A 14,054-nucleotide genomic window follows, 5' to 3' on the forward strand; every position below is an offset into this window, starting at 1 on the left:
AACTGCATGAACAGTGTAGAGGTACGATATGGTCTAAGGACGCAACACATTGCCAAGAGACCCGTGAGTATTACCCTGCTCTCCTTAAAGCATTACCAAGGGATCTTTGACCTCCACCTGAGAGAGGAGACGGAATCTGTGGTTTAAAATTTCATCGGAAAGATGGTAAAGGGAGTTGGAAAGGTCCAGGGAGGGAATTCCAGAGGTTAGGAATTTGGCAGCAGAAGGCATGACCAGCAAGTGACAAAAATGGAGATATGGGGTCAAAATAATTTCTATTTTTCCTCCGAGAGCTCCTCATGAAATTTTCTCATGGTCGACTTTTTCATTTTCAGGAACTACATTTCAGTTTTTGGGGACATTTATATTCTTAGTAATCCCTATAAAAGGTGATGAAGTCTCATGAAAACAATGCCTTCTGTATCTGTGGTAACAAGTGGGTCGCTGGCTTCATAAGGAAACAGAATGAGAAGAATTTTATCGGTTTCTACGAGATCACCTCATTCCTCTAACCTCCAGTGAAGAATGTCCTATCCAATCCAATAAGAAAAGGAACTGTAGTCAGGAGGACGACTTCACGAACCCACTCAAAATATTTAAGTTCCTTATAATATTACTCTTTACACTTGCAGAGTATGTACAATGAAGTTTTAAATCCACAGCCAGTCTTTCTTCATTTGATTCCTATAATAGGGATAGGGCAGAAGGTGATTAGATGATTATGTGCCACCATTAAGCTGCAGAGAGAATGGGAAGACGTTACAAATAATCGTCAAGTGTGAAGGCAATGCTTCAATGATGATGATGTTAGCCACTAATGCAGCCGAACAGTAAATGTAATACCTACACCGCATCTAGTTTCGTTCCATTGAATGCGTAGGCTTGCACTTTTGTGAACCCGTTGTTGTACAGCTTTCTGTAGGAAGGAAAATACAAGAGAAAGTGATGTTTTCACAATTTAAAAAGATGCATTCAATTCTGTCACATATAAGCTTTGATGCTTTACAGTGAGGCTTTTATTGACAGGTAAACGATACGGAGCGATAGAACCAACTTGGTGGGGGAAGGGAGCCATGACAAGCAACACTGAAAGAAATGCCATACTCCACATGGAGAATAAGTAACAACAAACCAGTGGAGAACAGGATAAAGAGGCAGCAGATTGACCCCTCATCCTATTCCTATACTGACTGCATTTTAACCCTGCAGTTACCCCATATCCTGACCCAACATTAATCTCGTGTTAGCCCTGCATTGACCCTCTCACCCTGACCCCATCTGAACTCTGCAGTGACCCCCTCATCCTGACTTCATACTGTCTCCTTGCCCTGACCCTTTTCTACCACATAATAACGCTGCACTGACACTTCACCCTGATGCTATACTGAACCCATAATAACCCTGCACTGACCCTTCACCTTGACCCTAGACAGACCCCATAGTAACCCTCCACTGACCCTTCACCCTGGCCCCATAACCCTGCACTGACCTATCATCTTGACCCTATACTAACCCCATAATAACCCTGCACTGACCCTTCACCCTGATGCTATACTGATCCTATAATAACCCTGCACTGACCTATCACCTTGATCCTATACTAACCCCATAATAACCCTGCACTGACCCTTCATCCTAATGCTATACTGACCCCATAATAACCCTGCACTGACCCTTCAGTCTGAAGTTATACTGACCCTATAATAACTGTGCACTGATCCTTCACCTTGACCCTATACTGACCCCATAATAACCCTGTACTGACCTATCACCTTGACGCTATATTAACCCCTTAATAACCCAGCACGGACTCTTCACCTTGACTCTATACTAACCCCATAATAAAACTGCACTGACCCTTCACCCCCCCCCATACTGACCCCATAATAACCCTGCACTACTGACTCCACACCTTGACCCGATACTAACCCCATTATAACCCTGCACTGATCCTTCACCCTGACCCTATACTAACCCCTGCACTGACCCTTCACCTTGACCCTATACTGACTCTATAATAACCCCGCAGTGACTCCACACCTTGACCCAATACTAACCCTATAATAACCCTGCACTGACTCCACATCATTGACCCTATCCTGATCCCTGTCCAGACTCTTATCCCGATGCTGTGCTGCTCCTTTTCCTGATTTTTACATTGGCACGCTCTGCCAGGATGATATGCCTGATTTGAAAGTGGACTTAATGCCCTTTGCTGATGGAATGCTGCAACACACACAGAGTATTTCATCAGGTTGTGGAGCAGGAACAGAGAGTTACTTGGCAGGGGTGCAAGTGAGCTTCAGTTAACCAGGATTGGATTTCTTGGAACTGGGACAGGTTTCTCAGTTTAAGAAGCTGTTGAATGCCAGATCAGGCTTAGAATTTGCCAAGGTGACTTTAGCCTGGCAGTTCTTTCAGAGGCTGGGAGCTGGATTCAAGGTCAACAAACCTAAGTCAGCTGAGGTGAAATTAGTATGAAACAACCCTGGATTGGCATTCTCAACCTGCCCATAAATACATGCTGACCATTTTAAAGCCACGACCATGCCCTTGACTCTCAGCTCTGAGATCTCGGAGCTCCTCCAATTCTGACCTCTTGCCCTTCCTGGATTTGCTTGACTTCGCTCTGGGCTGCTGCTGGACCCAACCTCCTAACACTAAGCTCCGGAGACCCCCTCCCTAATCTCTCGACCTCTTCCCACCTTTAAGACCAAGGTTATGTACGTTGGCAGGAAGGGTCAGAAGAACTGAATATTACTTAAATGGAGAAATAAGGCAGAAAGGATTTGAGGGTCCTCCTGCATAAATCACAAAGAGCTAGCATCCAAGTTGAGCAAATAATAGGGAAGGCAATAGCATGTTGGCCTTTATTCCAAAGGGATTGGAATATAAACGTATGGAGGTTTTGCTAAAACTATACAAGGAACTAGACAGACCACAACTGGAACTCTGTGAGCAGTTTTGGGCCCCTTATCAAGGGAAAGAAATAGAGGCATCAGAGGCAGTCCAGAGAAGGTTCACTCGACTGATTCCACATATGTAGGGACTATCTTGTGAAGAGAGGTTGACCAAGTTGAGCCTGTACTCATTAGAGTTTGGAAGAACAAGAGCTGTTTAACACATACAGCATTTAAAGGTTGTTTCCCCCTTGTGGGAGAGTGCAGGGCCAGAGGGAATCATCTCAGAATAACATTTCACACATTTAACACAGAGGTGAGGAGAAATTTCCCCTCTCAGAAGGTACTGGACCTGTGGAATTCTTTACCACATAGGGCTGTTAAGGCTGAGCCATTAAGTATATTCAAGGCTGAGATAGATAGATTTCTAATCAGTAAGGAAATCCATGGTTATGGGGACAAGGCAGAAGGGTGGAGTTGAAGATGATCACACTGAATTGCTGGAGTGGACTTGATGGGCTGAATGGTCTACTTCTTTTCTGACTTGTATGGCCTTAAGAATCTCCTTTAAATTGATCTCCTTGACAAAATTGTAGCTTCTCATTATTGTTTCATTCTATTGAACCCTTCCATCACCTGCATCCTTCCTAAATTGTGGTGCCCAGAACTGGACACAATACTCCAGTTGAGACAGAACCAGGGTTTTACTCTTCATAAGATGCTTGCGTTGTACTTTATGCCCTTATTTTTAAAACCTAGGATCCTGTATCCTTTATTATTCACATCATTTCAGATTACTTCTGGGTGGCATGGTTGCTCAGTGGTTAGCACTGCTGCCTCACCATTTGACTCCAGCCTTGGGTTACTGTCTGTGTGGAGTTTGCACATTCTCCCCTCGTGTCTGTGTGGGTTTCCTCCGGGTGCTCTGGTTTCCTCTCACAATCCAAAAATGTGCAGGTTAGGTGAATTGGTCATGTCAAATTGCCCATAGTGTTCAGGGATGTGTAGCTTAGGTGCTTTAGTCAGGGGTAATGTAAAGTAATAGGGTAGGAAATTGGGTCTGGTGAGTTACTCTTCAGAGGGTCGATGTGGACTTGTTGGGCCAAAGGTCCTGTTTCCACACTGTAGGGGTTCTATGATTCCCATTCCCAGGTCCTCTCTTTTTGACCCACACATTTTTCTATTGCATCTCCTCATTCTTCCCACAAAAATGAACTCACACTTCTCTGCATTCAACTTATCCATCTATTCCATCAAATGTTGATATACTCTTAAAGTTCATCACTATCTTCCTTACAGTTTGCAATGTTTTCAAATTTTGAGTCAGCTGCAAATTCTGAAGTTGTGCTTTTGTGTCCCAAAGTCTAGTTATTAATATATATCAGACAATGTGTTGGTCCTAACACTGAAAACCTTGAGAAATCCCCACTATTTACCATCCACCAATTAGAACAGCAAATGTTCATCGCTACTCTCCATTTCCTGTCACTCAGACAATTTCACATCCATTCAAGCAGCATCCGACGAGCAGCAAAATCGACGTTTCGGGCAAAAGCCCTTCATCAGGAATAATTCACAGTTCCTCAGATACTGAAGCAGTCTCTGCCTGTATACAGTAAGACCTGGGTGATATCCAGCATTGACCTCATAATGTGCAAAGGGTACAAAAGGTGAGTGGGGGAGGAGATGACGGTGATAGGTCAGGGAGGAGAGGGTGGAGTGGATAGGTGGAAAAGGAGCTAGGCAGGTCGGATAAGTCCGGACAGGTCAAGGGGACAGTGCGGGCTGGAAGTTTGAAACTAGGATGAGGTGGGGGAAGGGGAAATGAGGAAGCTGTTGAAGTCCACATTGATGCCCTGGGGTTGAGAGACTGGGCGCCTCCTAGCAGAGCGCTTTAGGGAACATCTCCGAGACACCCGCACCAATCAACCAAACCGCCCCGTGGCCCAACATTTCAACTCCCCCTCCCACTCTGCCGAGGACATGGAGGTCCTGGGCCTCCTTCACCGCCGCTCCCTCACCACCAGACGCCAGGTAGTCACGGAGGGAACGGTCTTTGCGGAAGGCGGAAAGGGGTGGGGAGGGAAATATATCCCTGATGGTGGGGTCTTTTTGGAGGTGGCGGAAATGTCGGTGGATGATTTGGTTTATGCGAAGGTTGGTAGGGTGGAAGGTGAGCACCAGGGGGTTCTGTGAACTGTAAAACCTGTGCCCACACCTCCTCCCTCACCTGCTATCTGACTCTGTGCATGTTGTATCTTCTTACTAATACTTCCCACAACCCTGTCAAATTAGTTAAAACGCTATTCAATTCCACTGGCAAACGATCATAAGAACATGAAACATAACAAACCTAAAAGCCTAAGAGCTGGGAGAAGGAGGCTGTTCCTCAAGCCCTGCTCTGCCATTTGATATGATCATGGTTGATCTCAGTTTGGCCTCAACTCCCAATCTCCTGCCCGCTCTCTCCAATCCTTCAACCCATCCCCTCCTCAAATATACTCAATGGCCCAGCATCCACTGCTCTCTGGGGTAGTGAATTTCACAGGTTCACACCCTTTCACAGAAGTAATTTCTCCTCATCTCTGTTTTACACCTGTCATCCTTAATCCTAAATCTATGACCTTTTGTTCTATTGCCACACACAAGTCAGCTTTGTGGATCCCCTTCAGCAGCTCATACACCTCATTTCGATCTCCTCTCATTCTTCTAAACCCCAGAGAGTAAACTGCTCAAGCTCTCTTCAGAAGACAAACCTCCATCATTTCTGGAATCCATCTCGTGAAGCTCCTGTGAACTGCCTCCAGTGCAACTACATCCCTCCGCAATTAAGGAAACCAAAGTTGTATGCACTGTTCCTTGATTAAACTCTCCTCTTCAGCTTCTGACAGCGATACTCACAAGCAGGGCCAGTGTTAACTATGGGCTGTACTAGGGGCATGAATTCAAAAAAGAATCCTTTGCAGTGTTCTGGATTTTAAACAATTTCATAGGATACTTTAGTAATTGTAACAAGATCAGCCAGGTGGACCTCACAGAATAGGAGTTCCCTGACTTTTGCTGTTAATCTGGTCCAATCAGAGCCCTGACTGACAGATATAAATAAGAGTGTCAGAGGTTCTGTTCACTCTGAGAGCTGGCTCTGAGGGAGCCTGATCAGTGACTCGCACTATGCACGTGTAAATAAAGAGTAACTTGTTGACAGGATACCAGCCTCTGTGCAGTTATTTTAGCTATGACTGTGCCTTCACAGAATGATGTAAACGCCAGAAGGTTGTTTTGGCTGTGGATGGCATTGTGTTACTCTGTGATGATCCAGCACTCATGGTAAAGAGGAGGAGAAGATGGATTACCTGCCTGTTAATTATCTTTTAGTCAATCACAATGTACACATGTTACTGCATCTCTCTCTGGGTGTCAGTGCAGGAGTGGGTGTACCATAGGAAGTGGGTTTTATGCTATCACCTAGGAGAAAGTGAGGACTGCAGATGCTGGAGATCAGAGCTAAAAATGTGTTGCTGGAAAAGCGCAGCAGGTCCTGAAGAAGGGCTCATGCCCGAAACATTGATTCTCCTGCTCCTTGGATGCTGCCTGACCTGCTGCGCTTTTCCAGCAACACATTTTCAGTTTATGCTATCACCCCAAAGTTAAAATGAGCCCTGAGACAATTCTCCACTGACTTTGCAGAATAACATCTAACCTGCACAACCTATACACTCAACCAAAACAGTCACCCCCCACTCCCCCTCCCCCCCCACCATGGGGATGGTGGTGCAGTGGTAATGTCACTGATCTAATAACCCACTAGCCTCTGGCTCATGTTCTGGGGTTTGGGTTGGAACCCTACCATGGTAGATAGTGAAGTTTCAATTCACCAAAAACTTGGAATTAAAATCTAGCCTGACGGGCATCATGTTAAATGGTAATTTGTTCAGTAATGCCCTTCAGAGAAGGAAATCTGCTTTCCTCACCTGGTCTGACCCACAGATATGTGAATCTTAACTGCTCTCTGGGTAATAGATGCTTGCCTAGCCTGTGATGCCCATGGATGAACTTTCAAAAAAAATCACTAGATTCTGACGAAATTGTAGATCATTATATTATTAATGAATGATTGATATTTGTGAACCTTAAGTCCCCTGGCCATGTCTCCTCCTCCAATACAGCACCTTCTGCTGGCTGATAGTAAAGGTGACTCTTTAATCACAGTGAAGCTATACTTACAGAGTTAGTGACTCATTGGATAATCCACTGAAGGCATTTGCAGGGATGGTAGAAATGAAGGGATTGTCAGCAATTTCCCTGTAAAACAGAAGAATGTACACAGCTCTCACATAAAGCTGCCCAGAGCTAATTCAAAGCAAGCAAACAATTGGCTTCTGTTCCATATGATGAAAAGTATGAGTCTGGAATGAGTTGGTCATTCACAGTGTGTTTCAGAAAGACTCAGAGGCTTTATGGACCCAGTGATGGAGAACATTACATCCAATCACACAGACTGAGCGGGAACATGCCACTCAGCTCCACCAATCGATATCAGTGCTTATACTCGATACGAGCTTGCTCCTCCTCTTCTTCATCCTATTAGTATGTCCATCTATTCATTCATCCTCATGTACATATTTAGATTTTCTGTTAATATATTTATATAGGTTTCTGGAAGTACAGAACTCCAGTATTGCTAAAACGAACGCATTTTATCAAAGCTTTTGATCTTACACCCATCAGGATAATTCACAAGAATACCAAATTAAAGAAAAACCGGTGGTTGTAGAGAAGAATGCTGGTAGGTAGTTGGTATGTGGACTCTGATTGGTGGAGATGTTGGATCGAGAGTGCATCAGTTAATGATGATTGACAATTAAGTGCCAATCTTTATTTAAATTTGAAACCAAGCAGGTTGACCGACTGGTCAAGGATTTGGTATGAGAAATGAATGAGTGAATGGCCATTCCCTATTTTGATTTGAAAGAGGCAGTGTGTTTACACACTCTTTCTGTCTGCACCAAACAGGGCTCTTTATGTTAACGTAGGTAGCTTCCAGTACACACAAGTGTGCCACATTGATATATATCTAAGTCATTCACCTCAACAACTCCGCATGCATGTGAATCCCACCACTCTCGGAGTAAAAGAAGTTGTTCCTGAAGTGCCAATTTAATAGTGAAACAGATGGAATCAGATCCCATCGTCACCAAAATGGACTGGCATCTGGGCTTCTGGTATTGATGATTATGGGATAATTCAGGGGTGAAATGAGGGTGGAAGCAGAGAATAGCACCATAGAGTCACAGAGCTGTACAGTACAGAAACAGACACTTCGGTCCAACCTGTCCATGCTGACCAGAATCCCAACCCAATCTAGTCCCACCTGCCAGCACCTGGTCCATATCCCTCCAAATCCTACCTATTCATGTATCCATTCAGATGCCTTTTAAATGTTGTAATTGTACCAGCCTCCACCACTTCCTCTGGCAGCTCATTCCATACCCGTACCACCCTCTGTGTGAAAACGTTGCCCCTTAGGTCTCTTTTATATCTTTCCCCCTCACCCTAAACCAATACCCTCTAGTTCTGGACTCACCCACCCCAGGGAAAAGACTTTGTCTCTTTATCCTATCCATGCCCCTACAGAGGGAAGCCCATTAAGTTTGCAACAATAGGGAGGGACTATTCTTTACAATTCAAATAAAAAGGGCCAGAACATGTCATCCCCCGGAAGATTGGCCATTTCAGAGTTCGGAAGATAGAGGAGATGGTTGTCAGGCATCCAGACACAATGCCCAGTCCATCATAGTTGGTTTTTCAGGATGTGGAGGTGCCATCTGTTGGACTAGGGTGTGACTGGGCAGTCACATGACACCAGGTTATAGTCTAACAGGTTTATTTGAAATCAAAAGCTTTTGGAGCGCTGCTCCTTCATCAGGTGAAGTCAGACTTTTCAGGAGGTTTTGCCCAAATGTGTGTGGAGTTGGCTTCATGAAGGACACTAGTGTTTGTTCAACAGTGCTCTCATTGAATCCAGAGCATGGGGCAGAGACATTGCTGGAGAATAACTCTACTGTAATGGGCCACTGAGACACAGTCCAAGTTGCTGCAGTACTGGAGTGTAGCAATGACGACTGCTTTGTAGACTTGTGGAGGTCTTATTTGCCAAACACTTGTTGCTGTAGCCTGGCATGATCTGGTCAATGGGGGCCATTCTGCAAGTGATGTCAGCCAAAGGAATGAGAGGTTCCCAACATATTCCAGAATTGTAGCTTCAAAACATATGGGAGGTGACCGGGTGTGAGTGATATGAGTTTTGTATTGATAGTTCAGGCCAAACACCTTGTCAGCAGAATTGAAAAGATTGGGAGTGGTTGGAAAATCTGGTGCAGGGTGAAATGTAGATAGAAACATAGAGAATAGGAGCTGCAGTAGGCCATTCAGTCCTTCCAGCCAGGTGCATCATGGCCGATCATCCAACTCAGTCCCCTGTTCCTGCTTTTGCCCTGTATCTTTTGTTCCCTATAGCTCTACCGTCCTTCTTGAAAGCATTCAATGTTTGGCCTCAACACTTTCAGTGGCAGAGAGGTCCACTCTGTGGGTTAGGAATTTCTCTTCATCTCATTCCTAAATAGCCTGCCCCATATCCTTAGACTGTGACCCCCACCCTGCTTCTGGACTCCACAATCATTTTGAGCATTCTTCCTGCATTTATCCTGTCTAGTTCCTGATAGAATCTTATATGTTTCCATGGAATCCTCCCTCAGTTTTCTAAACTCCAGTGAACATACTCATAACCAATCCAGTCTCTCTTCATGCATCTGTCAAGTCATTCTGATAAACCTTTGGTGCAATCCCTCCAGAGCCAGAACATCCTTCTTTGAGTATAGAAGCTGGGATGTCATTTGAGGTTGTACAGTCATTGGTGAGGCCTCGTCTGGCTTACTGTGTGCAGTTCTAGTCACCCTGCTATAGACAGGATATTATTAAACTGGAGAGGGTTCAAAAAAGATTTACCAGGATGTTGCTGGAAATGGAAGGTTTGATTTATAAAAATAAGCTGGATAGGCTGGGACATATTTCATTGGCGCGTCAGTGATTGAGGGGTGACCTTATAGAGGTTCATAAAATCATGAGGGGCAGAGATAAGGTGATCAGCAAAGGTCTTTTCCCTAAGGTGAGGGAGTTCAAAACTAAGGGGCATATTTTTAAGGTGAGAGGAGAAAGATTTATAAAGGACGTGAGGGGCAACATTTTCACACAGAGAGCGGTTTGTGAGTGGAATGAACTTCCAGAGGAAGCGGTGGATGCGGGTACAATTACAACATTTAAAAGACATTTGGATAAGTCCATGAATAGGAAAGGTTTTTGGGGATATGGGCCAAACGCAAGCAGGTGGGACTAGTTTAGTTTGGGAACATGGTTGGCATGAGACTGGTTGGGCCGAAGGGTCTGTTTCTGTGCTGTATGACTCTATGACTCCATAAGGAGATCAAAACTGCACATAGTTCTCCAGGTGTGGTCACACCAAGGCCCTGTACAATTGTAGTAAGACTTTCCTGCTCCTGCACTTGACTTCACTCATCATGAAGGCCAATAGATTATTTGTCTTGTTCACCAACTGCTCTACCTGGAATGCTCACCTTCAGCAACTGGTGTACATGGGCACCCAGGCCTCATTGCACTTCCCCCTTTCCCAAATCCATCACCATTCCGGTAATAATCCGCCCTCCTGGTTTTGCTACCAAACCTCACATTTATCCCCAATTTCCTTCACCTGCTGTGTATTTACTCAATCAGTCAACATGTTCAGATCTCACTGAAGTGTCTTACTGAATGAGCAATAACGCTACAGTCATCGGTTTGCTGGTCAACTGCTGGTCAATTTAGTTTTGAGGTGAAAGAGTTTTTTAACTAGACTAGATGGTATTTAACATGTTGACACCAGAGCATAGTTGATTATTGAGGTAATGAGTCCCCATACTGCCTTGTTTGGAGTAAAAAAGCCTGTATTTCAGATCTCCCACTTGAGATGGAGTTCAGATATAGATATGGAAATGTGTTGCTGGAAAAGCGCAGCAGGTCAGGCAGCATCTAGGGAACAGGAGAATCGACGTTTCGGGCATTAGCCCTTCTTCAGGAATGAGGAAAGTTGGTCCAGCAGGCTAAGATAAAAGATAGGGAGGAGGGACTTGGGGGAGGGGCATCGGAAAATGCCCTTCAGATATAGATAGGCCATAGTCTACCAGGCTAGAAGGGCTGAATGTCCTACTCATGCTCTTCTGTTTTGATGCTGTAGAAATTCAGGATTCCTCATCTTAAAACTCACCACATTCCCAGGTAATTCTGCAGCTGTCCAGCAGCCAGTGATTTGCAAAATCTGGGAGGAAGTTGTCAATACTGATCACCCAACCTCAGGGAGAAGATCAGGAGAAGGGAATGATGCTTTTTGAGAAAAACACAATGGGTTCTCCCAACAAAACAAACTGAGTAGATTTTTGAAATGGGAAAGTTTCCAGTGTCACGGGGATAGTGCAGGCATTATGGAACTCATTGCTGAACTCTCTGAAAGCGCCAGTAGAGGTGTGATAGACCGAATGGTCTCCGTCTGAGCTGCATTATTCTAAGAGTTAGACATTTGCACAGTTTAAAGTACACACTGCCAGCAAAATGATCTTTTTGTTTTAAATTCATTCACGAATGGAAACCAAAGAAAGAACATTGCGGTGTGCCAGCATACTACTCCTGTTTTTAGCTGAAACATTAGACGATTCACATTTCCTCTCTAAAGCTCATTTCTAATCCTTCTTCTTCAAGCAGCGACCAAAGAATATTTCAACAACTGACACTCAGAGCCCTCGTGCTATTCTATTTCATGGAGTCAGAAATCATAGTAACAGGAGTAGGTGTCTCAGCTTCTCGAACCTACTCTACTATTCCACACAATCCTGGCTGATCTTCGACCTCAACTCTATTTTCCATCTCCTGCAATAGGCTTTCACACATTCCTTCTGCTGTTTGCACAGGGTGATCTGTCTGGGACATCCGAAGTAGTTGATATCTTTGTGGGTTCTTTCTTGTCCAGGTTGTGTTGTTTCACACTAAGATTCTCATCGGTGGTTGGTGCTTGCCAGATTTCCTACCTCCCTTCTACCCAGCACTTGTTTTTAAACCAGAGCTTTCTCATTGAACCACAGCTTCCATTTGTGCTGCTTGCCTTCCCTTGAGTATTGGAGTGCTCCCAGTTTGAGAATGCCTTAAACAGCTTTAGCAGCTCCTGGATAACCTTGCCACTCTCACCAAACCAGTCTTGATGTTTCCCGGTGGAGAAAGCCAAAGCTTCCATCTGATGGCTTTCAAGGCAGGCCAGGTACGATGGACATTGTGGCTCCTGTTAATTCAACAGCCCACAAGGTCAGCTCTGAGGCCCCGACAGTGAAGGCCTTTTTCCATAGATTCCCTGATTGAGTGACATTGGATCACTGCCTGGGAATACGGTGGATCCCGGTAGAATTGAGCCATTCAAGAGGGACTGGATGATTATTTGGATAGAAATGGTGTGCAGATATATGGTAGAAAAGGATGGAGATTGGCTCGAGGTAACAGAACTAGTACAGACACAATGGGCAGAATAACATTATTCTGTATCATTTGAATTTCCTGTAGCAGGATTTGCTGTTCTTAAGGCCAGGCAGACTAGAGATAGGAGTGGAGCTGAAAAAAAGCACAGCAGGCTAAGCTGTGTGACAGGCTGTGCTTTTTCCAACTCCACACTTTATCAAGTCTGACTTTCCAGCATCTACAATCCTCACTATCTCGAAGACGGAGTTAGGAGACTTGATAAGGCTTGCATCTCTTCACCCATGCCAACAGCACTGCGGTAGTAAGCTCCACAATCTCATCACTCTCCACGTAAAGTTCTGAATTCCCTATTTGACCCCATGGTGATTTTCTCACATTTACAACCTGTAGTTCTACCTGTCTCCACAAGTGGCTCTCCCTGAGTGATGATGAGGTGTGTTTTGTCCTGGTTTCTCTTAGAGCAGGACTGGGTGACAGGTGACAGTCTATGAGCAGTTAAGCAACTTCTGAAGCCTTGGGGTTTCTTTTACGTTGGAACAATAGAAGCAGCCTGAATGGGTGTGGTCATGTGCTCACACATCCAGGATTTTTCATTAACTTTCAGCAGTTGTTGCTGGGGTCTCAGCCAGGATAGAAAGCAGTGAATCTCTCCCGGCCACTACACTCTCTCTCTCTCTCTGGGGAGTTGCTGCACGTATTTCTTTCTTGCTGATAGGATTGCAGATGAGACCATCTGTTTTTCTGCCTTTGCCTTTTTTGGTTAAGGTACATTTATGGAAAGTTAATGTTTTGGAACAGTTACTATTAGTCATAAAATAACCTATTATTCTGTTCAGATTTCCCATAGAGTTAAAGTTATTCCAAGTTCCTCTTTCTTTTGTTTGTATTTTAACCGTGGTATTTGAATAAACTGTGTTTTGCTTAAAGTCGAGTAGTTTGACCAATTGAATTGCAAATGGAACACGGCACCTTGCATTTACCTTAGAAATATGAAAATGTTCGGATCTAGGCTAACTTCTAAATGTATTTTGATGGGGTCTGGTCGCGAACATAACACCTGTCTCCACCATACCAAACTCTTTCATCATTTTTGCAATCCCTACTTGTTCATTGCTTCTTGTATTCTGAGATAATACCCTGAAAGTTCTCAAATTTCCAATGGTGGGCAGAAATATTTTGGTGGTGAGAGAGCATTACACTATCCCTCCAATAGTTACTTGGGTATTCACCCATCTACTTGGGTATTATAAGGAGCATACAATTGAGTGGCACCATATCTATTTGAAAAGACTTGCTTGTGTTTGGTTTTACCTTTATTTTGAAAGTGAGGAACTTAAATGAAATGACAGAGTTGGATAAGCACAGACTCCATCCAACTATTATTCTATGCTAAGCATAGAATTCCAATAGATCCAACCACTTCCCATCACTGCCATTGTGTAGGAACACCAATCCAAGCATAACATTTCAATATACGTTGCTGTTCACAGCAGAGGTTCTCAGCTATCCTATGTTTAATGTTTCATTAACTAAATATTGTTGAACCCATGGTTGGGGCTTGCTGTATTTTTGTTGGCTGATTGT

The 14,054-nt window shown here is 44.2% G+C and overlaps 1 protein-coding gene across 1 annotated transcript in view; it reads right to left on the minus strand.

The window, feature by feature from the left end:
• Positions 1–435: 435 nt before the first annotated feature.
• Positions 436–14,054, minus strand: part of LOC122553950 (thyrotropin receptor-like) — a 58,176-nt gene continuing 44,557 nt past the window's right edge. The window contains exons 6-8 of the mRNA XM_043698454.1: positions 7,125–7,202; positions 848–916; positions 436–737 (exon numbers count right to left, since the gene is read on the minus strand). Coding sequence (XP_043554389.1) covers positions 674–737; positions 848–916; positions 7,125–7,202 — 211 coding nt within the window. The 3' untranslated portion in view covers positions 436–673. The remainder of the gene's footprint in view (positions 738–847; positions 917–7,124; positions 7,203–14,054) is intronic.

Source organism: Chiloscyllium plagiosum, chromosome 10, assembly GCF_004010195.1.
Source record: "Chiloscyllium plagiosum isolate BGI_BamShark_2017 chromosome 10, ASM401019v2, whole genome shotgun sequence".
Taxonomy (NCBI): Eukaryota; Metazoa; Chordata; class Chondrichthyes; order Orectolobiformes; family Hemiscylliidae; genus Chiloscyllium; species Chiloscyllium plagiosum.